General features: G+C 37.3%; 1 protein-coding gene across 1 annotated transcript; it reads left to right on the forward strand.

Annotated features, from left to right (window-relative positions):
• Nucleotides 1-2,648: 2,648 nt before the first annotated feature.
• LOC308669303 (inactive pancreatic lipase-related protein 1-like) lies at nt 2,649-27,970 on the forward strand (the record flags this gene model as incomplete). The annotated part of the gene is made up of 12 exons (XM_081329939.1): nt 2,649-2,673; nt 4,564-4,718; nt 9,895-10,020; nt 12,157-12,291; nt 14,377-14,485; nt 15,519-15,638; nt 15,728-15,847; nt 20,613-20,731; nt 22,172-22,301; nt 23,472-23,583; nt 26,299-26,466; nt 27,907-27,970. The coding sequence occupies 12 exons, from the start codon at nt 2,649-2,651 to the stop codon at nt 27,968-27,970; spliced, it is 1,383 nt and encodes a 460-aa protein (XP_081186065.1).
• Nucleotides 27,971-27,976: the final 6 nt, after the last annotated feature.

Below are 27,976 nucleotides of genomic sequence, written 5' to 3' on the forward strand. Positions count from 1 at the left end.
GGTTTGCTTGCAAAGCCACTGCTTGATTATTTTTCCCGTAGGATTTTCCCTGGTATCGACATTTAAAACCATCTGTCACCAAGCAGATGGCGCAGACTCTGAATGCTCTCCAAAATCTGCTAATGGCTTTCGGACAACCTTGGCAACTTCATTTTTGTGTACACAGGTGATGCCCTTTTATGTTTTCACACATAGAGAAATGAAGAACTAAAACGTGCAGAGAAATTTAGTTATTGCATACTGCTTTTGTTGTATGAAGTATTACTAAACTTCAGTGGTGAAATAAAAGCCTTTGAAGAAAGAATCCTTTGATGTGTATTGACCTTTTTTATTCTAAAGTTAACATTTTACTAGCTTGTAAGTCTTTATTTTGTATACTGCCTCTTATATTGTATAGACAACATTACATCAGACATATCCAATTTTACTCAATTTTTTGCAAAGTTTAACAGGATTCATGTGCAAGTAAACATCCACAGGTTTGTCACTATTATTGCTTTTAAAGTAACTTTTCTCATATATATATATATATATATATATATATATATATATGTATGTATGTATGTATGTATGTATGTATGTATGTATGTATGACCTAGCAAGGTAATCTAATAGTTAACAAGCATTTGTCATATATCTCCCCTTGCTTCTCTGCTAACAAAGCGAGAGAGATCCTGTGAAACAATGGATGAAGTTTGGTTCATAATTCATATTTCTAACTTGTCTACATCTTATTTAGAATCTAAAATTATATGTTGGGCTTATCTGATAATGTTAGGAGAGGATTACAATAGCTGGAGGGTTATAATAATAAAATAATTATTATATAATAAAGGCAGGATAGGTAAAAGTAAAGGTTCCCCCATACATGCGTGCTAGTCATTTCCAACTCTAGGGACCGGTGCTCATCTCCATTTCAAAGCCGAAGAGCCAGCGCTTGTCTGAGGACGTCTCCGTGGTCATGTGGCCGGCATGACTAGACGCCAAAGGCGCACGGAACACTGTTACCTTCCCACTGTAGTGGTCCCTATTTTTCTACTTGCATTTTTACATGCTTTTGAACTGCTAGGTTGGCAGAAGCTGGGACGAGTAGCAGGCGCTCACTCTGTTACGCGGCACTCGGGATTCAACCCACCAAACTGCCGACCATCTGATTGACAAGCTCAGTGTCCTAACCCACTGAGCCACGCATCCCTTAAAGGCAGGATACAAATAAATAAATAAATAGAACACCTATAAGTTTTAAGTTAAAATCTGACCATATCAAACATGGATATTTATATGTCTTAATTTATATGTCTTCATAGTGCTAAGCATTATTTTCATACAATTGATCTTCGTTGGGCATAGTGAATGCAGCACATCAAGGCCTGCACTTAGAGCATTTTCTAATGAGCCCAATGCAGCATTTCCATTCCGTAAAAGTCAGTGGAACTTGAAATGCCACATATTTTATGCTGTGAGCACATGCCAAAGGTAGCTGTGGCTCATAAGAGCAAGAAGTCATGCCGTCATTCCAATTGGCTTTGGAATATATAAGGCTCAGATTTTTTTCAGAAGAGACCCATAATTCTTCTTAGTGTGGCAGAATAAACTGCTGTGACAAAAAAAGTTATTTACAGCATCATAAATGTCAAGGTCAGATGTTTTCTTCCTAATAGCTGAAAGGCCAAAGCCATGTCACCATTTACAGGGGGAAAAAGGCCCCAGGAATTCCTGCCCTGGGTATATAAGAACCACAATAGTTAGGCAGCAGTCAAGAGGGAGATTCTTTCAGGTCACAGCTGAGGCTCACACATCTTCAAGTTGCCAAGTTTGAAAGACACTGGTCTTCTGTTGGTGAAAGGAGCCACTGGCTGAGCTGAGGACACCAAGAAGGTTGGCAGCTGCAGACTGGTAAGAGGATTGAAGAAAATCCACAGTTGGCTGACAGATTTCAAGTGAAGCTGCTGGAAGGAGAGACCGTCTGAACAAGGAACAAAATCAGCTTTGTTAGCAAGGCAGCCCTGCTCTAAATACTATTGCAAAGCTTGCTAGATTGGTTTAGGAAGAAACTTAGAGCCTTTTGGCTTTCTTCCCCTCCACTCTGTTCCACTCTGCCCCTTTTTCCCCCAGGAAAAGAAGGCTAGCTAACGTTTAAAAGAGAAACTTGCTTGGTTTGTTTAGTTAGGCTTACACTTAAGTATTCACACTAGGAATAGGCCAATATACCGTAATAACAACAGTTGTTGTGGTATTAGTTTCAATATAGCAATACATTTCACTTTATGTCTATGGAGATTCTCAGTCATCCAGGTCATGGTTGTCCCAAAGGTGCTTTTTCAAGAGGCAGCTGGACTTTTTTGTTTTTCCTTGGACTCATTTTGCTTCTCATCCAAGAAGCTTCTTCAGCTCATTCAAGAACCTTCTTCAGCGCATCCAAGAAGCTTCTTGGATGAGAAGCAAAATGAGTCCAAAGTAAAACAAGAAAGTCCAGTTGCCTATTGAAAAAGCATCTTTGGGAAATTTAACTTTAATTAACATCTCAGCTCCATGTGTGCCTGGATTGGTTATTATTCTTAGCCACTGTCCCAAATTTGTCTTCTTGTCCATTAGGCTGCTGGGTACAGCCTTAACATTTAATAGAATCACAGTTGTGCCAGGGTGCGATGAAAACTAACCTGGAAATTGTCGGTAATAAGATTTCCTGCCTGAAATCTATTTATCCCTTCAGGTAAGTAGGGAAGTTGCAAAGTGTGGTTTCTAGTGGTAAAAATGAAGTTGCTTGTTGTCTGTCAATTGGAGGGAACATCTTACAGAGCAAAGAAACTGTAACTATAGCAACATACATTAAATCAGTGTTTCTCAACCTGAGCAACTTCAAGAGGGCCTAAGACAGGGGTGGAGAATGTTGACTCTTTTACAACTTTTAGACTTCAACTCCCAGAATTCCTGAGCCTTCCCCACCCCTGGACTAAGACAACTTGCTGTCTAGTCAGCCCAGCCAACTTATCCTGGCCAATTTGTCCTGCCTGGCCAGCTCATGTGGGATAACTCTCTGAGGGACAATTTAGCGCAGGATAACTCAATAGGGGGACAAGTGAATTGCAGCAGGCCTTGTCTTGCTTTAGGTTTAAACCTTCTTAAGTTAGAAGTCCTCAAGGGAGAGGTGAACTGCAATTCTACTTGCCTCTCTCTTGAGTTATCTCATGGCACATTGTCCCGTGGAGAGTTGGATGCACTGAGTTTTCCCACAGTCAATTGGCCATGGCAAGATGGCCGAGGTGAGTTGTCCCATTCCAACTTTAAGATGGGTGGACTACAAGTCAATCACCATGAATTTTGGGAGCTAAAGTTCACCCATCTTAAAGTCGCTAAGGTTAAGAAGCATTGCATTGAATAACATATTCAGTTTATATTTGCTTCAAATTTTATGACCTTCAATGGGAAAGTAAGAACTGGCAAGTGGTGAGATCCAAAAAAAATATTCCAGCTCTATTCCTGTTTAGATTATTAAATGTATATTAGAGTTACGAAAGCATGAATTTGGATTCTTTCCCCGCTTTTCATATACATATTATTTAGTACTTAGTGATCAAGGAATGTAATAATAAGAATTTTATTGCCTTTACAATTATTATATAGGGAAATAAGGCTTCAGTAATAACCTTTAACTAAGCATTTGCTCTAGAAGTACCACCAACAAATACCTCAATGATTTGCTCACCTAATTTCCATTTTCACTTATATGATAGTAAGCTTTGTGTATTTATGATAACCTTAATCTGAAATATCTGTTTACGTTCATGAGTAACCCTCAAGGATATGCCTCTTTATAAAAGGGCCATGCATGTTTAGCTTAAGCTTTGTCCGGAATTCAAGCAAACGCTACGCAGTAAGTCACATCTTATTTCATCAAGTAAAATTCTTCAGTTGATATATTTTCATTATTTGCTATAACTACCTTAGATGTAAGTTAAAAATTGATATAAATTGTTCTTAACACCCATTCCTCTGGTTTCTCTTTGTTTTTAAAAAATATTTTAGATGCTTGCCTTTTGGACCATTCTGCTTTTACTGTTCCTTGCGGTTAGAGGTAAGATCTGGTTGTTTTATGTAACAACTTCAAACTGCTGTTGGTTTATCCATATTTTGTATCAGCTGAAGTAGCATCACCAGGGAATTGTATTATGAAGCATCATGTCAAGCTGACTGGTCTTGGGATTCCAAATTTTCTTTCCTGTAGTCCTAAGTAGAAATATTACTAAAATTCCAGTCCCTTCATAGGGTTTATGCATTTCCAGAAATGCTTCCATGCCACATTCTTATCAATGGACAGGGAAAAACAGATAAAACCTAGCAAAAATAGATTACAAGAGATATTATTATATTATTTCTTGCAAATAAAACTGATTTCCATGCAACAAAATTAATCCACATATCAAAGTGATGTTGTAGAGAACTGAGAACCTAACTCTTTCCCATACAGCTTGTATATTGCCTTCAAACCTCTGCTGTAGAAGATAGAATATGAACTTTTGCTTTGGTCACTCATGCCTTAATTATCTGACCCACATATAACAGGCAAAGAAGTTTGCTATGAGCGCCTGGGCTGCTTTTCAGATACAATACCATGGTCTGGAACACTGGAACGGCCCATTGCACGACTCCCTTGGTCACCTCAAGAAATAAATACACGCTTTCTTATGTATACTAGAAAGAACCAAGACAAATTTCAGGTAAGATCTACCTTCCCTCAGTTAAATTTTGAAACATTTTGGAAGAACCATCTTCCAAAAAAATAGAAATGACAACATAAATAATGACTAAATATTTGTATATAACTTCTTAAAAGATGGGGGGACAGACTTCTGTCCCCAAAGCATATATGTATATTAATTAGATATTTCTATTCTTTTTAATATATACAGTTTATAAACAAAAAATGAACACATATTGGCAATTAAGGTGTGTACAGTACATCTGGATTACACTGTGTTTCCACTTAAAGAGTATGTTTTCTGCTGTCTTTCCATACTTGCTAAACCCATACCAGAAGTTCTTCAAATAGTGATGGGTTCCATGTTTTGAAAGTACACTTTCAAAAATACAGTCACATCTGCCTAGAGCTCTGCTGTTTGCTCTACGTGGGGCTGCCTTTGAAGGAATTCATAAGTTGCAGCTAAGCTAGATGTTACCTTGCTGGTTGTTCAATATCTAAAGAGTACAATAAGGTCAATTTTGGGTTCAGCTATGTTAGTTACCAATGTGTTTCTGAGTTCAAGGCAAGCTATTGGTTATTATTTATAAAACTCTTTATGGATTGTGTTCTCCTAGATGACCTGAACCAGGTAGATCTGTACATCCAATTTCTGCAGGTCCAAAAGGTAGACTGAGAATTCCTCTTCCACAACAGTCAAGAGGAAAGGGTGCAGCACCTGGTCTTTCAGATGATACTCTTTCACCATGGTATGACTTGCCCCCTGAAGAGAAGCTGCCTCATTTCTATTGACTTTCTGAAAGGCACTCAAAACTCTGCTATACCACTACATTTTGAGTAGAACTACAAGGCTTCTAGAATTATTCCAGTCTCTATATCATCAGTGGCCATAGGAAGTGTCTTTATTTTTCTTTCTTTCTTGTACTGAAGTAGAGTGCTATGTATGGATGTTTTTCTGCTTTTCTCTCAGGTTGTATCTGTTTGTGTTCATGTATATGAGCAATGAGAATGACAGGGCAGACCACTTATACTCTGCTGTGAGTCATATATTCAAGAGTGCACAGGAATGCATATTCTGAGTAGAGAAGCAACTGCCCAACTATCTGTGCCATGGGAATGCTCTGGCTTAAGTTTTTCTAGAATTTTCTCTACAATCCCCAGTCAGATTCAATCTTTCAATTCAGTATTGTTTTTGCCAGCTACCTCATCCATACAGAGTCACCTTGTAGGGGATACGGATGGCATAGAAATTTAATGAATAAATAAACTAAAAAAATACTAAATTTGATTCCATTCTGTTCAATTTAAGTTCAAGTTATTGTGCTGATGGACAGATGGACAGAATCCCAAGCCACTTTACATAATTTATTTCCAACATTTCAGTGAGATGAAAACATTAAAAGGTGTCATTATAGACATCCCATAATATCAAGACAAAGAAGTCAGCATATGTGTTATATCAGAAAATTAAAAAAACATTCATAGATTTTCTTCCTATTTTCCTGGCTTCATAGCTATAATACTTTAGCAAGAGAAGTAGTAGTAATTTTAACTGTTCTGTCGTGTCTGACTCTTGGCAATTTTATATGCAAGTGCTCTCCATGCTTTAGCGAGAGAAAGGTCCAGCTAAATAGACAGCTTGATCATGTGTATTCAAAAGTAAAGCTATATAATATAAAAATTTATTTATCTTTTTCTTGGTTACATTTGGTTTAGTAATATATAACCTGTTAAATAGCGGGTTCTTTGGTGCAGGAATGAAGACGTGAAGCTGAGTACAGGATAACTCATTGTTTATTTCTTGCTGGAACTGTACTGGGGAATTGTCTGCAACTAGCCGCAATATATAGTCTAGCCCCTAGGTGGCAGCCAATAGGTTTGAAACAACCATTGCCGACTGGAGATAGCCAATTGCAGCACAGGAGACTAAAAGTCTGGGTTGCTGGAGAGCCATTAGCTGCTCCAGCAACCCATGTGGTGTTACACAAGAGCCTAGTACATAACACGTCCCCCTCTTAGATCAGACTATGACAACACCAATTAGTCTCAACAATTGTCAAGACTCATTATCCAAACACACTAAAGTGATAATAATAAAAAAATAATAAAAAACAATGTAGGTTACAATGAGATTAAACGTCTCAATGAACAGGCTTCACCATTTACACTAGGTTACAATGAGATTAAACAACGTCTCAATGAACTGGCTTCACCATTTGCTCTATTAGACAGCTACATCATAACACTAGTTTCTGTAGTCTAGTGGCAACAGGTTTTACAACAATATATAGCTCTTTATTTTACAACGTAATCTGCAAGATATGAAGGAGGCTTGTGTGCCCTAGAGGAACGTCTCGGAGTTCCCATCACTTTGTGGTCTACCAGCTTACCCCATGGGCTGGGCAGACTTGTGTCCCTTTGTGCTCCTGAGTCAAGGGGATCCGATGCACTCTGGCTGGCCTCACTAGGTTGGCCCACCCCAGAGTCAGACTGATCGACAGAGTAGGCACAGCAGTTGCTGAAGTTCTGTTGGCTTGCTCCTTCAGGGGGTCCATGTTGCACTCCAGAGCTCCCCAGTTCTCCCTCTGGTTCCACCTCAATGAAGAAGGAAAAGTCCTGGTAGTCCATGTGAGGGCTGGCTTGGCCGCAAGTCTGAGGACCTTGGGAGGGACTTATGACACAGTCCTCGCTTAGTGGCCGTTCTGGAAACCATTTCCTGAGCTGATCAATGTGTCTTCTGACAACTCGCCCTCCCTCCATCCCCACTTCATAAGATAGGGGTCTGGATGCCTTGGTGATTTGACCAGGAACCCACAGATTCCCATGACCATAGTTCCTGGCCCAAACCCAATTGCCCATGTGCAGCCCCCTCGGGGGTTTTGGTCGAGAGGCTTCTGCTGCCACTCCATCTGGATGCAACCTGTCCAGTTTAGTAATCAAACACCTCCCCCAATGTAGTTCTGCAGGACTATGTGAACCCTAGACCAGGGAGTGTGCGTTTCCTCCCACCTGTGAACTGGAGCCTGTGGCATTTCAGGCCTAGATTGCTGGCACGTATAACAACCATGGACTTGACCCTCAATGGCCTTATCAAGGCCAGGCCACCAGAGGTAGCTTCGAGCTAAAGCTTTCATTCTGACAATGCCTGGATGACTCTGTTTCCCCATAGAATGCATCCTTTATGTGCAGATAATTCATGCCTCCTGACAAAATAGCTTTGAAATTCTGAGCCTGGACTTTTTTCCAGCCAGCCCATGTATACCCATGACAACACTCTACTAAGTATTTTATCTGTGGCAGTTTCAGCAGCAATGTCCCCAGCATGGAAATTCAGGTATGTCCTGTATGGACAATATTCTAGCAGCAGGAGCCGGATCTGGATCCATTAGTGGCAGTGGTAGTCTGCTGAAGCCGTCAGCATGGCCCATTTCCTTGCCTGGTTTGTGAATTAACTTAAAATTGTATGCAGATAGGAAAATAGACCATCTCAACATTCTTGGAGATAGTATGTGGGGGGTTTGTTTGTCTGTTGTAAAAAGTCCCAACAGAGGTTTGTGGTCAGTGTAGACCGTGAAATCCCTGCCATATAAATAGTCATGGAATTGTTTTATTCCAGCAACGATGGCTAGGGCCTCTTTGTCAATCTGAGCATAGTTGCATTCAGCAGAAGACAATGTTCTTGAGTAAAATGCTATTGGAACCTGTTTCCTGGCAGGGCAAGCTATTGTGTATAAACAAGAAGCAAACCCCAAACTCACTAGCAATAATTATGTTACCTAGTTAGGTAAAGAAATGTTTGCACACAAACAACCAAACTCACAGAGCACAAAGGACTCCATAGTATTAATAAGTGTGACTATGTACATGCCTTAGAGTATTTCATACCTAATATAGACATTGAAACTCCAAGGAGAGGAGCTGCTCAGACATCACCTCTGAATTGTATCGGAAGAGGAATGGGAGGGAAGAAAGGAGAGAAGAGAGGGAAGAGAGTAGAGGAGGGGGAAGGAAGTAGGAAGGTTGGAGGGAAAGAGGAGGAATGGGAGGGGAGTGGTGAGGGAAAGAGGAGAGGAGAGGAAGAAGATGGAAGTAGGAAAGAAAGGGGAAAGGGAGAAAGAAAGTAGAGAAGAGGGAAGAGAGAGAAGGAGGGTGGATACAGTGAAAGGGGAAATGGATGAGCAGCACCCAAACTTACGTGTATGTATGTATGGCGATATATTTGTTGACTTGTTTGTGAAAGAAATGGGAAAATAAAATTGAATATATGCTTCTCCCAGAAGAAGGAAGCTGAAGCCACCAGCCTGATGATGACGGATGGGATTCCGTCGAAATGTTGCTCCTACACCAATTCTACGCGGGGAAAAACCCAAATGAACAAAGATCCATATATATATATATATATATATATATATATATATATATATATATAAATGTCTACATTTTATAAAGTAAATGCAAAAAGAACCAATTAATTTTGCCTATAGATATTCCCTAAATGGTTTGGTTGTTTGAAATACTCCTTTTATACATACATATATTATTATTATTATTATTATTATTATTATTATTATTATTATTATTATTATTATTATTATTATTATTATTATTATTATTATTATTATTATGTATAAAAGGAGTATTTCAAACAACCAAACCATTTAGGGAATATCTATAGGCAAAATTAATTGGTTCTTTTTGCATTTACTTTATAAAATGTAGACATTTTAATAAAGATATATATTTAAATACCATCTAGAAAAAAATGAGATGACTAATAATAGTTGATAATGTTATTGGAACAGCATCTGAAATAAATATAATACTCTCATTATATTTATTAATGCATTCAATTAGGGTCTGAGACACCAGAAAATACTCTTGTAGACCACAACTCTGATGTGGAACTGAGGGGGAAAAATATATTACTGCTGCAGAAAATCTAAAATTAATCTACAGCATATATATTTGCAATACTTTTGTTGTGCAAGAATAAGATGGGTAGTATTAATAATAGACCTAAAAATCTCCATCCATACAACTATCTAATGTATGAAATATTAACATTCCCAAGGTGCTCTTGAGTGAAGGGAAATTGTTTCAGTTATGACAACGCTCAAGTTAAGAGTAGAGAAAAAAAATAAAAGCTCTCTTGCTCGCTCTACCTATTATTTATGTAGATGTTTATATTTTTACAGGAAATCAGTGCAATTCATCCAGAAACAATTGAGCACTCCAACTTCAATGCCAGCAAGAAAACCCGCTTCATCACCCATGGATTCATTGACCAGGGAGAAGAAAGGTGGTTGTCAGATATGTGCAAGGTACAATAAAATAAAAACATTTATATTATGCCTTAATTTTTGCACCTCTTAACACCCAGACAGGTAACTCTGAAAAGTATCACTTCTTTTTGACATAGAGATGCCTGCTGGAACAATTAAAGAAAAGAAAATACAGGTAGTCTTCATTTAGCTATGTTACTGAGAGCTGAAACGCCATTGTTAAGCAATACAGTCATAAATAATAAAAAGTGGCCTGCACTGCTTAGCAAGGGCAGTTCCATAAGTACAAAGTCTGATCCTAACTACCACTAGTTCATTGCCTTCATAAATTCAAATAGTCACTGAAGAATTGCCATTAAATGAGGACCACCTCTAAGAACTTACAGTTGAGGGTGAATTAGTTTGCCACAGTGATCAGACTGGAGGGTTTAAAGGTCAGTGCAGCCAAGATCCATGAAATCATGCTAAGTTGCTCTGATCCTTTAATTCATAAAAAGACGTAATATAATATTCACAAAATATTCACACAAGAAGGTAGAGATGTAGAGAGGTAGAGAAACTCCAGCTTGTTGCTTGACTTCCTTACGCAATATGACAAGAGGATCCCACCAAATTTTGCAATGCGAATTGCTTCTGTTCAGGGTTCCAAGAAGCCAGCCATTCTATTTCTCAGGACACTCTATTCCAAAGGTGTCCAATCAACTTTGACTGTGGACTTCAACTCCCAGTATTCTGAGAATGGAAGCCCCCAAATCTTAAAGTGGCCAAGGTTGGACACCCCTGCTCTATGCCATCCTTTTACTATGGCTTTGTCATTCTGCATGTTCAAACCTCATTGGACTGGTTTTTACGAAAATTATACACATAGGTTTTTCTTTCTAAATATGTTTGAGGTATATGAAAGTAATAGTAGTAGTAGTAGTAGTAGTAGTAGTAATAATAATAATAATAATAATAATAATAATAATAATAATAATAATAATAATAATAATAATAATAATAATAATAATAATAATAATAATAATAATAATGTTGGAAGGGACCTTGGAAGTCATCTAGTCCAACCCCCTGCTCAGGAGGAAACCTTACACCATTTCAGACAAATGGCTGTTCAGTCTCTTCTTAAAAACTTCCAGTTTTTAATACTTACAGTTTTGATGCTTTCTTTTGGTTAATGGGAGGGTGCCATTTTATCTGTAGCCTGTCCTCCAGCTGCCTGATCAACATAAAGGAATGCAATGATGAAAAATGGTGACATAAAGAGCCCAAATATCTATCTAGAGCCTTGGTGGAGCAGTGGGCTAATGCCTCCTTAAGTAACACCAGCTGCCTGCAATTAGTGCAGGTTCCCATCCCACCAGGCTCAAGGTTGACTCAGCCTTCCATCCTTCCGAGGTAGGTAAAATGAGGACCCAGATTGTTGGGGGCAATAAGCTGACTTTGTAATAATGCCGCTTGGGGTGTGTGTGAAAGCCCTAATAAGCAGGCATATACATAGAATGAAGGCTATTGCTAAGCACATTGATTTGTGCTTTAAATTGTAAGCCGCCCTGAGTCTTCGGAGAAGGGTGGGATATAAATGGGATTAAAATAAAATAAATAAATAAAAGTACCTGTCTACAATAAATGGCAAAGGAGCACATCCAGGACATTCTTTTCCAAGCCAATGTCTCTCCGTTATGTATCAGACTGTAACTCCCACCTTTCCTAGCTGAAGTATCCCCAAGGGACTCACTGTTTGATTCATGTGATACTGCTACTTGGCACACGTCACCTGAAGCTGCCCTTCCAATTCTGCATTTGACTCACGTACAGGGTTGCTGCTCTTGTAAAATTCCCCCTCCTCCAGGTCAGTCTTTAGAGAGTTGTCCAAGCAACAGCAAGAAAAACTAGGTACAGGCAGGGTAAAAAGGGGCATGAAAAATGTGGAAGGAGCAGAGGAACTCATGGTGACAGGTTAGGACCCCGTCCAACCTTCACCCCTTTCCTACTTGCCACTTAAAGTGGCAGTGTTATCTTGCATATCAGCAGTACATCTACTGACATCTGGAAAAACTGGGGAGTTAGAACTACATTTCCGAATATCTGGAAGGGAAAGTCTTGAGAATGCTGTTTATAGGACCTAGACAAAATTTTCATCTTTTCCCTCAATTTTATTTTTGAATCTGTTTGCAGAGAATGCTTCAAGTGGAAGATGTGAACTGCATTTGCATAGATTGGGTCAAAGGTTCCAGATGTGCATATACCCAGGCAGCTAACAACATCCGTGTGGTAGGGAGTGAAGTGGCTTATTTTCTAAATATCCTTAAGGTAAATGAGTTTTCAGTCATTAATTCACGGTTGTCAACCTTATAAATAATGGAAGACTATAAGTTTCTATCTACAGCTAAACAACAATGTTGATACTATTTTAAGAATTATCTGACATGGGGCAGAATTACAGGTAGTCTTCAACTTATCATTCAAAGTTTCAATGGGACTGAAAAAAAGTGACTTATGACCGTTTTTCACGATATCTATGACGGTTGCAGTGCCTCAGGGTCATGTGATCACCTTTTGCAGCCTTCTGACAAGCAAAGTCAATGGGGAAGCCAGATTCACTTAACAATGGTGTTACTAACTTAATTGTTGTACTTAACAACTGTGGCAAGAAAAGTTGTAAAATGAGGTAAAACTCACTTAACAAATGTTTCATTTAGCAACAGAAATTTTGGACTGAATTACGGAGTTAAGTTGACGACTACCTGTAAATTGTTAAAATTCAATTATTCTTCAGACATCTATAACTAGGGCGAGTAAGGCCATGATAGGGTTGGAAGATAAACTATACATGTCATGGTAGTATCTCCCCGCACACACACACACTTTGCGAGCTATGCTTACAATGGAAATTTATTGTCTGTAATGAAATGGATGCAATTGTCAGCTCCAACTAATCTGTATTATATGTGAACATGTGGGAGTGGCAATATTTTGGCAGTCATCTCAGATCCCTTGGTCTGTCCAAAACTGCATATTAGTTACATTGCAAGAAGAGCAGGTGGGAAAAGGAATACTGTGACCTAATTGAAATCTGTCTTTATGCAAATTCCCATTGGTAAGGCACTTCATAGCCAGAGCCTCATATACTACAAACAGATAACTATGAGGAGAATTAAGCTGGTAATTCTAGACTTTTAATGGAGTCAAGCAACTTATAAAATTAATTAAATTAATTTGGAATTTTGGTCTCAAACTACCTGTATGATGACTTGGCAGAGATTTGGTAAACAGTTTGCATTTTGATCATACTGAAAACAGACAATTACAAAGACAATTAATTATTTTATCAGTTTGATCATAGCCTATTCTAATAGCTTTCTATGAATCCTGTCTTAGATTTCTGTTCCTAATCAAGCTCTGAATTTAAATCTAAGTTGGAAAGAACCAGAGTAGTATGTACAAATGACACTGTTGAAAGAAAAATCTTCATCAGGGTCCAGACGGGAATAAACAAAATGGAATAAACAAAATGGAGACTTCTTTAGAAAGAAGGTTGTAGTTTATTGAAGAGCAGAACCAGCCAGAAATGTGACTCTGGGAAAGCTGACCACATGTAGTGGTCAGCAGAGAGTGGTGGGTTTTTATACCTTCTTGGGCTTTTGTGTTTGGGGTTGTTCCTGTGGCATGAACTTTGAGCTGAGGTTCAGTGTGCCCTCCTGGTATTCTAATGGTGGTGGATTAATCCTAAAAGTCATTTCCTGCTTCCCTGAGGCTGTGGCTGATGGCTATGTCCTATGTTGGATTATTTTGGGTGAGGAGTTGTTGGTTCTAATCCCATCAAGCTTCCTGGCTCCAGCCTTTCTGAAAGGGTTATCCAATATGCATTTCTACAGAGCTAGCCTCTGCCTGGGTTTCTGGCTGAGGGGGCGGGGGAGGAGAAGTTTCTGCCTTTTTAAGATCTTCTTCATTATTCCTTTGGGAAAATATAATATTCTGCCTGTTTAATATTCCCCAAAATATTTCTTTCTCTGGGGGCAGGGGGTGCTGTCTTCCCACAACACTATATGTGAAATAGTCATGGATCAAAAATTGACTTATTCATTTTCTCCAAAATCTAGATTCTGTCCAAAAAAAAGTTAAGTGCAGTGATAGGAACCTCAGAGATATGAAACTAGAACTCTTCTTTGTCCCCCGACTCTATATTTTTTACAACTTTGGGTTCTGTAGCAGCTATCTGTGCTAACATATCATCCAGCTGGTTCTATGCTAAATTCAGCATCTAAAGAATTGTTTAAGCACTTCATCTTAGAGCCAGCTTTTGTGAGACTACTGCCCTCTATGACTTGGAGTTGCAAGTCACAGAAATACACTTACAGAGCTAACAAAGTATATGACAACTGCTCTTGTCTTTAGGAGAAATATGGATACCCTCCCTCCATGGTACATTTCATTGGCCATAGCCTTGGGGCACATGCAGCTGCTGAGCTGGGAAGCAGAATAAAAGGAATTGGAAGAATCTCTGGTAGGTTGATGCAATGTAGCATGATTAGTATGAAAGATTACTGAATCTAAGCTCTGAGGAGCCAACATAGATGATTTTATTGAATTGAGAAAGTGAATGTAAAAAATGAAGCTACATTTAATATGTGCATAGCTATATATCTTTATATCTTTCCCTGTTTTCTTTGAAATAGCATCTATATGCTTAAGAGTATTACCCTGAATTGTATGATGGGTTGTGCTGCTAATTAATGAAAGAGATGTTCTATTATTATACATGGTACAAAGGCAGAAGGTTTAAATACAATTAAAATGACCATCTTAGATGAAAGAAATGATCTGAGAGGCCAAATGGACACTATTTTTACACAGACTGTTTCCATTGTCTTACTTGGTTTTTTAATTATTATTTTCTTGATTCTCAAACAATAAAGCATCATCACAAAGAAATTTGTGTGGCCTTTTACATATAGTGCCATGCATATGGGCTACTCTGAATCTTTCCAACTTGTATTTATTTGCACATTTATTTCAAATGGAATTTATTTTTATACTGCGCATTTTCCAATATACACATTTTGGATGCAACATTATATAGCATAATTATCCATACCATACATTTTTTTTGTTTTCCCTTTTAGCCAACAACTGCATTTAAAAAGTTAGAATGTTTTAAATAAGTTGCCTTAATTACTGTTTTTTCTCTTGTAGAAATGAACTTTCATTATTGATTTTCTCTTACAGCATTTTTTTATTTGCCCATGAAAATACATACATATTGATTATATAAAAATGAAATGGAAGAAATCCTTAGTGTTTCTCTTAAAGGCCAATCAGCCCTATAAGACTTTCTAGCTACAAGCGTTTGTGAAATTCTGAGCTGATTTCAAATACTACTACTAGGGGCATTCTTTGATAACTGGGGACTGACAGGAATTAGGATTGGTCAGTACTGCCGAGAGCATGCTGATATTTCACTTAAATCATTATAATTGGTCCAGAAAACTTCAGCAACTCCTCTTAAAATCATTCATTTAACATTTATGCCCTTACAGGACTAGACCCTGCTCAACCTTATTTTCAAGGCACTCCACCTGAGATCAGATTGGACAAAAGTGATGCTGAGTTTGTTGATGTGATTCATACTGATTCAGCACCAACCATTCCGAACCTAGGTAAGCTGACTACAGAATAGTACATAATATGCAAGAGACAAGCATAAACCTATTCAAACATAACCTTATTTTTTATTATGAATTTTCAGGGTTTGGGATGAGTCAAGCAGTTGGACATCTTGATTTTTATCCAAACGGAGGTGAACTCATGCCAGGATGTAAGAAAAATCCTCTTTCACAAATAGTGGATATTGATGGCATTTGGGAAGGTAGGTATCACAGTAATCTCTGCAAAGAAGTATTCAATTGTAGTACAGAAATACACATTTCACTCTATTGTATCAAAAGTAAAGTACACTAGAACAGAGTCCCAAGCTGATGCTCTCTGGATGTGTTGAGGCCACCAGGATTTCTAGCCAGAATGGCAATTGTAGGAATTTGGAGAGTTCCAGTTTTTACCCATAGCATGGTGAGGCAGAATCAAGGTATCTACATTTCCAAAATAATAAAATACACAAGTAGAAAAGGTGTAATAAACATAAGAAAGAAGCATCACTTAAGAAAGAAACATCACTACTTTCTTTAGTTCAGAGCTTTCTATTCAGAAAAAGCAGGGGAGGAAGAGATTGATGCAAAACATACAACAGATACACACTCAAAAGCATTATAACATTTTTTAGAAAGTATATGTTGCCTAGAGACAACAACTGCATAGGATTGGTCTCTGCAGCTGATCAGAAATGGATTTTGCTTGTGTTCTTTCTAAGGTGATTTTTAGAGAAATTCTCATAAAAGGTGTGCTTTCTTAGTTGCCAGATCGCCAGTGAGTTTTATGTTCTTTTTTTGTACAATAATTTCTCCAGCAGTTTGCAGCTTCTGTACGGGAAAAATCCCATGATGGGAAACTCTCTCCTGAAAAAAGACATGAAAAAAGCTAACCCCTACAATTATTTAAGCCATAAATGTGATGAGTAATTTCGAAAGACCACTTGTGCCAAATACAAGTAAACTCACGACAAAGGAGAGTTCTATGTGTCATATTTTTTTACACTACCTACAAAAATGGCGATGGGCAACAGTTTAAAAATTGACTCCATCAAGGATAGATTGACAACAGCCTTCAGTCATGACAGCTAGATATTTTGCCCAGTGGGCTCACATCAGAAAATGGCCCTCTATTGCTATAAAGACTTGGTGCCTTCTCAATGAATTGAAAGGTCACCCATATCTTTTGGTATGAAATCAACTGTACTGCAACTTAGTGGTACCCACGTCACAGACTGAATAGTCTGCTGGAACAGAAGGCAAGGTCAAAGACTATCTGTTAGATGCCCCGATTTGGACCCCACCCCCTTGACACCCTGCTGTCCCATCAAAATACTTTGGATATACTTAAGATACATTCTCAACCATTGATCTTAATAATGAATCAATCTTTAACTTTCCTCCATGGAAATTCCAATAGAACGAGAAAATTAAATATATAATGAGATTTTTTTAGATTTCTGGAATAACTGGCTTTTATTTTTTATGCCAGTTACCTTCTAATACAGTTTATAGAAAAATGTTTTTTTTTCTTCTCAAGTTCATTCAGACAGAGCAATGGAGCAAGATGTTAAATGAAACTTTTGCTTCAGTGAGAGGTTTTGGCATTGCCTCCTATGGGGCTGTAATGTCTATAGAAAGCCAAGGGACAGGAACTTTCGCAATTCTGTTGTAGTCTTTGTTTGCATCTTTTTCACAGGAAATATATTTCATTCCAAATTAACATGTTGACATGCATTTATGAAAATAATGATTTTTCCAAAAAAAAAATATCTCTTCAGAGAAATGTTGCATCTGAAACTGCTAACATAACAAAATTCTCAGCCTATATACAGATATACAAAAATTAATTTAATTAATATTTGTTTACATATTTATGTATTTGTCTTCATAATTAACATACTAAATTGTACAGTTTCATTTCAGAATTTGCTATTGTCATCAAATCTTAATTCTCAGCTTAAACTATAAAGTCCTAGAAACCAGGAGAGTGTGAGTTCTAGTCCTGCCTTAGGTATGAAAGCCAGCTGGGTAGCTTTCGGCCACTCAATCTCTCTCAGCCAAATTCAACTCACAGGGTTGTTGTTCTGAGGAAAAAATGGAGGAAGAAGGAGATTTAGTATGTTCGGGGGGAAAAATTAAAAAATTAAAGATAGGATAAAAATTTAAATAAAAATAAAATAAGTAATAGCTATGAAGCCAGTCTGCCTTCTACCTCTTATTTAAATATTCCTCTTATTTAAACATCACTATATGTTTATCCCACTTTTACTAAAACCCTACATATAAATAGAAATGGTTTAATCTATCTTTTAAACTAGAAAACAAAACTTTCAAAGCATCCCCTTTCTATTTTGGAACAAGTTGCTTAATCTCATCATGAAACGACTAGGTCAAGGTTTTCTGAAGCCAGTTTTATATCCTGGAAAATGTTATGCACCTTGTCAGATTGTTAATAATTCTAATGTGCTAAAGGCTTGAAAGGATAATAGATGCACTCAAGATTGATTCCAGCAAACAATAAACAGCATAGCTTGAACTAGATATGTTCCAACTGCGCTTTGTGATTAATATTTTTCATTTATTTGTAAGCCTCCCAAAAAAATCCAGTTACTGATGAAGTACAATAAAATAGAGCTAATAAATACATTGCTGTGAAACAACTTGCAATTACTAAACAGTTTTTCAAACCAGAAGAAAGCTTTGTAGTTAGCTAACCTATCACTAAGTAACAAATGTATACCTGCCAGTTTATTTGGTTCTGAAATAAAGACCTTTTTTGGTTGTTGTTCAACCCCCACAACCTACATTTACCATTCCTAAATGACTTGCTCTCACAAAACCAGTATTGTGGGTTGTTGAATGCAATAATTAACATAGCCCACTCCCAAGGCAAAGCGCTGCAGTGGATTCCATAACTGGATTTTGAAATGTTCATGTATATTTCTTAGATATTTGGTGTTGTCCACCAATTTGTTGACACTCTTATTAACAGCACCAAACTCCCTGAAAGAAATTGTTCTGTCTCAACTCTTCTGGCAATCAGTTGTTTAGGCAGACTGGACTCAAAACTCTTGAGCACTAAAAAGTTTTTAAAGTCTGTTGCATTTCCACGTTCAGCCTAGTTCCTATATGCCACCTTACATTATGAATCCAGCCATGGAATTCAGAGCATACATTTCACAAAAGACATTGTGTTTCCTTTTTCATGTGTTGTTACAAATCTCTGCACTTAGCCAAATATGAGAAACTAAACAAATTTTCTTAATTTTTCTTCTACTATAATTCTATTGGAGCAAATGCAAGAATACGATTTAGACAATAAAATACTGTTCATTATAAGAAAAGTCCTTAAATGAAACATTTAATTTCTCTTAAATCTCAGAGCCCACTATAGCTTCTAGCACCCTGTGGTAACAATTTCAGATTTACACTTTGACAGCTCTTCCCCCACTGTCTTGCTGACAACTTCTTTATCAGGTGATAAGAAAGTTCATGGAGACATCACACCTAGCTAATTGGGGAGCCTCCTGCAATATGCTTTATTCTCAGGGATAACCCAACCCATGTGCCAGTCTGTTGTCTATATCAGGGCTTTTCAACCAGTGGTATGGGTACCACCTGTGGTACATTGGCACCTGGCAGGTGGTACGCGGCCGTCCTAGAAAATTGGTAGCGGGGGAGGGGAATGAGCTGAACCGGTGGCAGCACTGCATAAGCCTGAGCGAGAGATGGCTGGAGCTGCAGGGCTATCAGGGCTCAGAGGAGCTCAGCGCTGATCCTGGCGCTTCTGCTGAGCCCAGAAGCGCCGATCAGCTGGAATGTTGCAGCATCTCCAGGGTCTTGTGATTTACATTCTGATGCTTGGCAACTGATTCATATTTATGACGGTCACAGTGCCCCAGGGTCACATGAAGCGACCAAAACCTGCTGCAACCACCCAGCAGATGGGGGGGAATAAAAACCAAACACCCCCCACACACCCCTGCTGCCAATCCTCAACAGAAATGCTCACAAGAATGAAAACCTCGGACAGGAGGAAGAGTGCCGCCCGGCGGACAGGAAGGTGTCTTGCTCGGCTGTGGCTTGGGGGGCACTTTTTTCAGTGCCGTTGTAACTTTGAACAGTCAGTAAGTGAACTGTTGTAAGTCGAGGACTGCCTGTACTTCATCACTTTTTCCCCTTTTTTTTTGGTCATCAAGTTTTTGACACTTTGCTAGGCAACTGGTGATACTCAGATGTTGCCATATCCTAAAAGTGGTACAATGGGTGAAAAGGTTGAAAAGCGCTGGTCTATATTGCTTATCCTCACCTGTTGTTCGTAAGTACTGAAAAACCAAGATTTCCTGAAGCATTTTTCAGACACAACGTCCCTCCCAAATAATGACTGTTCTGGTCAATCAAGAACAGTAAGTAGGTGCAGAATTGTCAACAAATATTTCTTTTGTTAAGATAAAACTATCTTAATTATTAAGTCATATGTACTGGATTGGACAACATAATAAGAAAAATGAAAAATTTCTAAAATTTTTAGAAGTCTAAAAATTTAGATAGCTCCAGAAGTCTAATATTTAGATACAGTAATCATGCGATTAATTGTTCACTATAACTGCTATTACTACTAAAACAGGGTACTACTAAAAGGATAATTTAATACATTCAACACAGGGCTACTTCACTCAAGCTACTTCCTTTAATTCATTAAATATCAATTTCAAGAATGCTTATTTAAACCACCGCTTTTAGTAACTGCTACTGATCTTTTGCCTGCACTTCTCCCAACCAAAGTATCATACATGTCCAACCTCTCAAGGAAAGGTTTTTAAGAAATGTTTCAACATTTGGCAAAGGGAATAAACTGATGAAAAAAGTTGAGAGAATGGCCTTGCTCCAGAACTAAGGAGGTAAGTGTTAATTCAATCTTCTTCAAAGCACTTGATAGGAAGAGTTAAAATGAATAATATCTAAATAGCACTTTCTGTTTCACAGGAACCCGTGACTTTGTGGCCTGTAACCATCTACGAAGCTATAAGTATTATTCAGATAGCATTATTTTTCCAGATGGATTTTTGGGTTATCCTTGTGCAGCATACAACGTATTCGAAACAGTATGTCATTTGCATCACCCCGAAATATTAACAGAAGAATGTAGTGTTTTGACCTTTTTGTCACAGCATGCAAGAGAGAGAGAAAAAAAATCAAGGGACTATTAGTTTACAACAGCTTCTGTTCACATGATATCTCCACTGCTTTGCCATTCTCTAGTCCTTATGGGTATTGCTTAATTAGTGACTTTCTCTTTTTTCAGCAAAATGTAATTTACAATTATGGTCAAAATGACCAACTGCAATTTGCACCTGCTTTCAAAAGAAATGTAAAATTGCATGTTTAGTCTTTATTTGGCAGTTAAGGCACAATTTATGGGTTGTCCAATTGGATGCATGGCAAACTGTCTAAAACAATCAGTTATCTGGCAGAATGAATGACCAGAGGTGCCAGTATGCAGACTTGAGCCTCAGATGTGTATGATTGAATTATATACTGTAAACATTAATATGCTTATTTTTGAAGTTATGCAGAAATGTGGATTCTGAGAATGGAAATATGATTTGGGGTATGGGGAGAATATGCACATTGATCTATCAGTATCCCCTCAAATCAAATTGCTTTGTCACCACATGAGCCTAGGAAAAATTCAACTTCTTTGAGAAGTTTCTAAGAACAAGAAAATGTTAAGTTCCATTCCCTTTGCATCCAGATCTTTCCATTCTTAGTCCCAGAATGAATTTATTGAAAAATCATCAAGCTAGAAATAGAATGTACAGGGGCAAGTTAATAAGAACTGTAGATAGTTCTTCAATAATCACCAAACATTTGGGGCACTATTTTTGAAAATTATGCTGAATTTTGAACTTTCAGGATACACTTATAATTTTGTAAGGAGTGTGGAAAGGAGTGTGCTTAATGTTCTTCTGACTATGTTTTTTAAAAAATAAATATACAAATATATATCCCTTGTAGCATGGCATAGGGACGCGGTGGCTCAGTGGGTTAGGACGCTGAGCTTGTTGATCAGAAGGTTGGCAGTTTGGCGGGTCGAATCCCGAGTGCCGCATAGCAGAGTGAGCTCCTGTTACTCGTCCCAGCTTCTGCCAACCTAGCAGTTCGAAAGCACGTAAAAATGCAAGTAGAAAAATAGGGACCACTACGGTGGGAAGGTAACAGCGTTCCGTGCGCCTTTGGTGTCTAGTCATGCCGGCCACATGACCATGGAGACGTCCTCGGACAAGCGCTGGCTCTTCGGCTTTGAAACGGATATGAGCACCGGCCCCTAGAGTCGGAAACGACTAGCACGCATGTGCGGGGAAACCTTTTCCTTTTAGCATGGCATAAAATGTATTGTCTTGAACAAGGAAAATTACTATTCAGTAATTCAAAGGACAGGGAAAGGAAAAGACAGCATAATTAGCAGTCATTTTCCACTAGTACAACAAATGTAAAGGAAATGAACAGGACTGAATATTTTTCTGTCTATATGTTTTTATTAGGGCAGCTGCTTCCCATGTCCAACAGGTGGATGTCCTCCTATGGGTCATTATGCAGATCAATTTAAAGACAAAATCACTTCTCAATTTACTAAGCTTTATTTGAATACTGGAGATGCCAAAGATTTTTCTCGTAAGTGTGGGACTGAGAATTGGGGGCGATTGATGTTTGTCTTCTTGCAACTGTGTGTATTCATATCTGCATATACTTGGGTATATATATGCACCAATGGACACAAGTACTTTCACCACTGTGAGAGGAGAAAACCCAATTACCTCCCAGATGATTAACCAAGATTAGTTTGGGTTGTAATAAGGAGAAGTATGGTAAGAGGTAGATGTAGAAACAGAGAGGCAAGAGAGAGAGAGGGACAGAGACACACACAGAGAGAATATGGGTGACCACTCCTGTTCTTGAGAGAAAAGATGAATGTCTAACAATAGCTCTCCCCTAAAAGGAATGAAAGTTAATCACATTATGTTTTTTTTCTCGAAATTAGATCACTAAACATCAGTTAAGCTGTAAGATGCATCTGTAAGAAGCAGTTGTTGTTGTTGTTAATAATAAATAAATAAATAAATAATTTGGAAGGAACCTTGGAGGTCATCTAGTCCAACCCCCCTGCTCAGGCAGGAAACCCTGTACCATTTCAGACAAATGTCTTTTAGAATATCTGCCTATGCCAATATTATAGTAGGTAGAATTGGGGGGAAGCTCTATGCCTCTTACAGATGCATGAAGCCAAATAATACGTGATTAGGGAAGCATAAAGTTCACTTAAAAGATGAATGCAAACAGTGCTCAGCAGCCTGGCTTCTAACTTCATAAGAGCCCACAAGGCTGAGCAAAAACTTATCAGCCTCATGGAACAACATAGGGGGGGGTCTGATTTTAATCTTCAGTTATCTACATTTTTACTTAGAGCAGGTTTTGTAATGACACTATCTGAAACTGAAAAGATGATGGCAAGGAGGATATGATACTGTATGAGGCCTGCTATTATATCGCAGCCTCTCTACCTCCACACTACATTTAAGCTATTTTGTGACACTATTTGTGAGGAATCCAGATTATGAGCAGATTTCATACATTTTGGATATGTAATAAAATACATGGACTCTGGAACACTATTTTTGTTGCACAAGAATAATAAAATAGGGTATTCCTTCCTGACTAAAGCTAATTGATATTTTGGGTCTCCAAAGTGAAGCTCATTTTGTGAGTTTATTATAAACAGTCAATTTTACTAGCAATAGAAACTTGCCTGACCAAAACTAAATTCTCATTAATGGCGGTGTCTAGGTTGGAGGTACAAATCATCAGTCACTCTGTCTGGAAGAAGCAGCATCTGGGGATATATAAATATTGCCCTGTATGGTAGCGGAGGGAACACAAAGCAATATGAAATTTTCAGGTAAGTTTTGATAAATATCACATTTAAAAGTAGAATTTTTTACTTGTTATTTTTACTTTCCTGCTTTTCTTCATCTGAAAGGTGTATCTAAAATATTTATTTTAAAAATAAGATAAATAACAATATACATGTATTGTTTTAACATGATAGAATATTTAAAAATAGTTTCCTATTTTCAAGAATTCTTTGGAGGGTACTTTATTTACTTCTCAGATTTAGTTTCAGTATATAATCCAACCTTTTGCAAAAAAAAAAGCGAACCACATTTAGCAAGCATAGTAGCACAACAAAAATGAAATGTAAGTATGTGGGCCTTTTGTGCATATATGATGTCAGGATTTATTCATTTTTAGAATGTACATCTATAAGTACTCATGTACAGATTTTTCTGACACTTTACTGTTAGGTATATCTTTAGATTTTACATTCAGATTTTGCCATCTGGATAATTCAATTTGATATACTATTTCATATAACCAGAATCATTTTATTTTTCCAATACCAATGAGTACTCAGTCAATAATTTTGCTATATTGAAAGAAGAAATAAGGTTTAACAAATTAAATAAAATAGGATAAAACTGCAGCTAGTGTTGCTAAAGAGTACACTGAATTTTCTGCTGTAATAATATCCTGACTGAATACATTTACTTCTCTAATGAAGAAAACTGACAAAAACAATAAATAATCCTAAACTATATTTCCACTATAGATACAGGTAGTCTTCATTTAGTGATCATAATTGGGACTGGCAACTTGGTTGTTAAGCAAAGTGGTCTCTAAGTGAAACAGCGATTGTCCTTGAGATCTTACTTCAGCTTTTCTTTGCCTTAGAGACCTATGAATATTGTAAATGCAAGGATTGAGCATAAAACTACCTTTTCATCACTATCATAACTGTGAATGGCTGCTAAATGAGGCAGTCACTAATTGAGGACCACCTGTAGTATAATGTACAGGTAGTCCTTGACTTACAACAAGAATTGAGTGCCAAAATTTCTGTCGCTAAGTGAAACGTTTATTACATGAGTTTGTCCCATTTTACGACTTTTCTTGCCACAGTTGTTAAGTGAATCACTGCAGTTGTTAAATTAGTCAAAGTGATGCTAAGTGAATCTGGCTTCGCCATTGACTTTGCTTGTCACAAGGTTGCAAATGGGGATCAGTGACCCCGGGACGCTGCAACCGTCGTAAATATGAGTCAATTGCCAAGCGTCTGAATTTTGATCACATGACTATGGGGATGCTACAACAGTCGTGTGAAAACTGGTCATAAGTCACTTTTTTCAGTGCCTTTGGTCCCTAAACAAACTGTTGTAAGTTGAGAACTTCCTGTAAAATGCTTTCAGACAATATTTTCACTTACTGTCTATTGATGATTTTCCTGTATTAATCTAGTGCTTGTTCTTTAAAAAAAATTCCAATATTTATTTCATTCACAAACACGTATAAAATGAAAGTAATTACAACCATTTCAAGAGTAGCAATGAAATTTAAAAACTTCTAAAACCTGGCATTACTCACCTGATTCTAAATTATAAAAACCCTGGGAACAATACATGTTCTTAATATTAAGACCAAGAAGCGACATATGACAATTTTTTTCATTAGTTAGCAATCTAGAAGCATCTCTCAAAGATAACAAGAAAAGATATTGGAATCAAGAGTTAGAATTTGATTCTCCATCTTGTCAGATAAAAATAGAATCTGGATTCTGATTTATCCAGGTATTATATAGAACTGTGCATGTCAAATTTGTTCTGGATTTCATTTATTTAATTTTAAAATGATATGTAGACCTCTTATAAGAGTCCCTGCCATAAGATGTCCCTTCAACAGGTTGAGATTACAGCTTCCATAATTTCTGGTATTCCCAGGAAATCCCAGGAACTGTAATTCAATTCATCTGAAATGCATTTATTTGAGGATTTATCTCAAAAATTATTTTAAGCACGTTGCATTTTCATTTTAGTATCTTTGTGTTTATGACTGCCGTTTTCTCCAAAGGATTTTTAAAATTACACTTTCCAAATTATTATAATGTTAAGTTTCCACTTGTCATTTGCTGTGACTGTTTGAATTACAAGCTGTATTATAATTAGACAAATATGTCACTTGCTACTTGACTAATATTTAGCTTAGCCAATAACATGTTATAGTACCAGAAAGTAGTTTTACTAGCTGGGATATATTAAATGGTTATGACAGGTAATTATTTCATTTAGATTGCATTTAATCTGACTCTTGCAATTTATCAAGGGGAAAAACTTACTGCAGTATATTCATATGCAAATATACTACTAAATAAATTTCTGAGTCCTGTATTCTTGCATGTGTAATCTTTTTTCCATTTTTCTTTTTAGTAAACTTCACAGAAGCTAGGTCAACCAAGAAAAGGTCTTGGTTAAAGTAAACATCTCTCATACAAAGCTTATAATATTAATACTGATGAATATTGCTTAATTTATTTTTCAATTTGGAGGGTTATGCTAAAACAAGACACTACAAAAAATCAGTTTTATGGATTTAGAAATTGATGTCTCAAAAATAACTTACATTAAAAAAAATAGGATAATGATAACATTAACTCAATTTTTCCCAAACTGGGAGCAGCAAAGATCCGGGTGCAGACTGGAAAAAAATAGTCGCATGTATGTATAAGTACAAAAAAAATAACGAAATGACTTTATCTGTTTTATGTTGTTTTGTTTTTAAGGGGGAAGCTCAGACCTGGTGAGATTCATACCAAGCCAATAGATGTGGAACTTAAAGTTGAAACCATTACTAAGGTTAAATTTCTTTGGAACAACCTGTTCATAAACCCAACTTTGCCCCGACTGGGAGCCTCAAAGATTACAGTACAAGATGGAGAAACTGGAAATATGTATGTATACCCTCACTAGTTCAAGAACAAGTAATAAAAAACCATACTTACTAATTACAAATTAAACTTTCAAAATTATTTAGTTTCTACATATGTGGGCCTTACAATTTTACATGATAGCTTGTATATTTTTTATACATACCAAATTATTCTAAAGCTATTTTAGTAGGATATAGTTGAAACTCTCAGCTATCATGATGGACACTAATTTACCCTGGTTTTAAAAGAAAATTCTTGTTGAGAGGAGGGTGATCAGTAACTATGAGGTTTGATTATTGCACAATTCCTATATAATAAGCAGCATATTCTTGCTGATTCTATGCAAGAACTGGGGTGGGTGGGAAAGACAGCCATGTCTCAGTGGATACTGTCACAAATGCATCTATTTGACCACAGAGTTGAAGAGAATGTTAAAGTAGATTGGCCCTTAGCCTGATTGAGCAGATTTCTTATCATCTTGTAATAAGCTGTATGTATCTGGGTAGGGATGCATAAGGTGTTATCCAGCTCAATTCAGTTCTTGTGAAATTCCTTCTCTTTTTCAAGGAAAAGTTGGATGCCCAAAAGGTTCAGGTAGAATGGAGAGTTCATGATTTCTAGGATCATTGCTAGGGATTAGCTGCTCAACCCCACACTCTCCCACTGTTCATTGCTTATGTTCTCACTGCCCCCAATTTCACCCATTGGCTACCCCTACTAGCTGCTTTTTCTGCAGCTATGATGTCCACTGGCATGTATACAATTTGGGAATGAGGCTCATCTCACTGAAGAATGAGAGTCTAACATTCTGGATACGGAAGAGGAGGAGGAGCCAGGCAGAATTGATTATTGCCATTGGATCCAGCTTTTGCCTACGTAATTTGGATACTTAAAGTCCTTTCTCACTGTGTTTCCCATAGCTAATTTCCTTTATATTTGACTGGACAAAGTTGTGTGTAAAGAAGATCCATTGAAAACAATGAGGAAAAAGTCAAGTTTATATTAGGTCTTGCTGATCAGGACCCTAACGCAGTCGATCTTGATAAAAAAATTCTTTTGTTGAATTGTGTGAATTTGGTGCCCTGGGTGTGAAAAGACTGTAACAGAGTTTGGACCTGTGACAGAATTTGATGGGAAATCAGCAAAAAAGTGGGCATAAGAATCTGATCGATTACAATCCGTCTTAAGCAAATAGTTTTACTTCTACATCATGGGCACAGAGTTGTAGGCACAAATATCTTCTTTGAATATTAAAAATGGGCATTTTTTCTGATTCTTACTTACAAAGGTACAAAACTAATTGTATACCATTTTATCGTATACCATATAAAATGCCTCAAAGGTGATTTTGAATTAATTACATTTCTTGATAGTCGGTGATACAAAAATATTTAAAGTTCATGCTATTGCAACAGTGATATCAAAGTATATACATTAATGCTGCTTTTTTTAACTCCTCAGATTCCAGTTCTGTGGCAGTGAAACTGTAAGAGAAGATGTGCTGCAAACACTCACACCATGCTGATCTTGA

This window comes from Vipera berus (genome assembly GCF_964194415.1).
Source record: "Vipera berus genome assembly, chromosome: 5".
NCBI classification, from domain to species: domain Eukaryota; kingdom Metazoa; phylum Chordata; class Lepidosauria; order Squamata; family Viperidae; genus Vipera; species Vipera berus.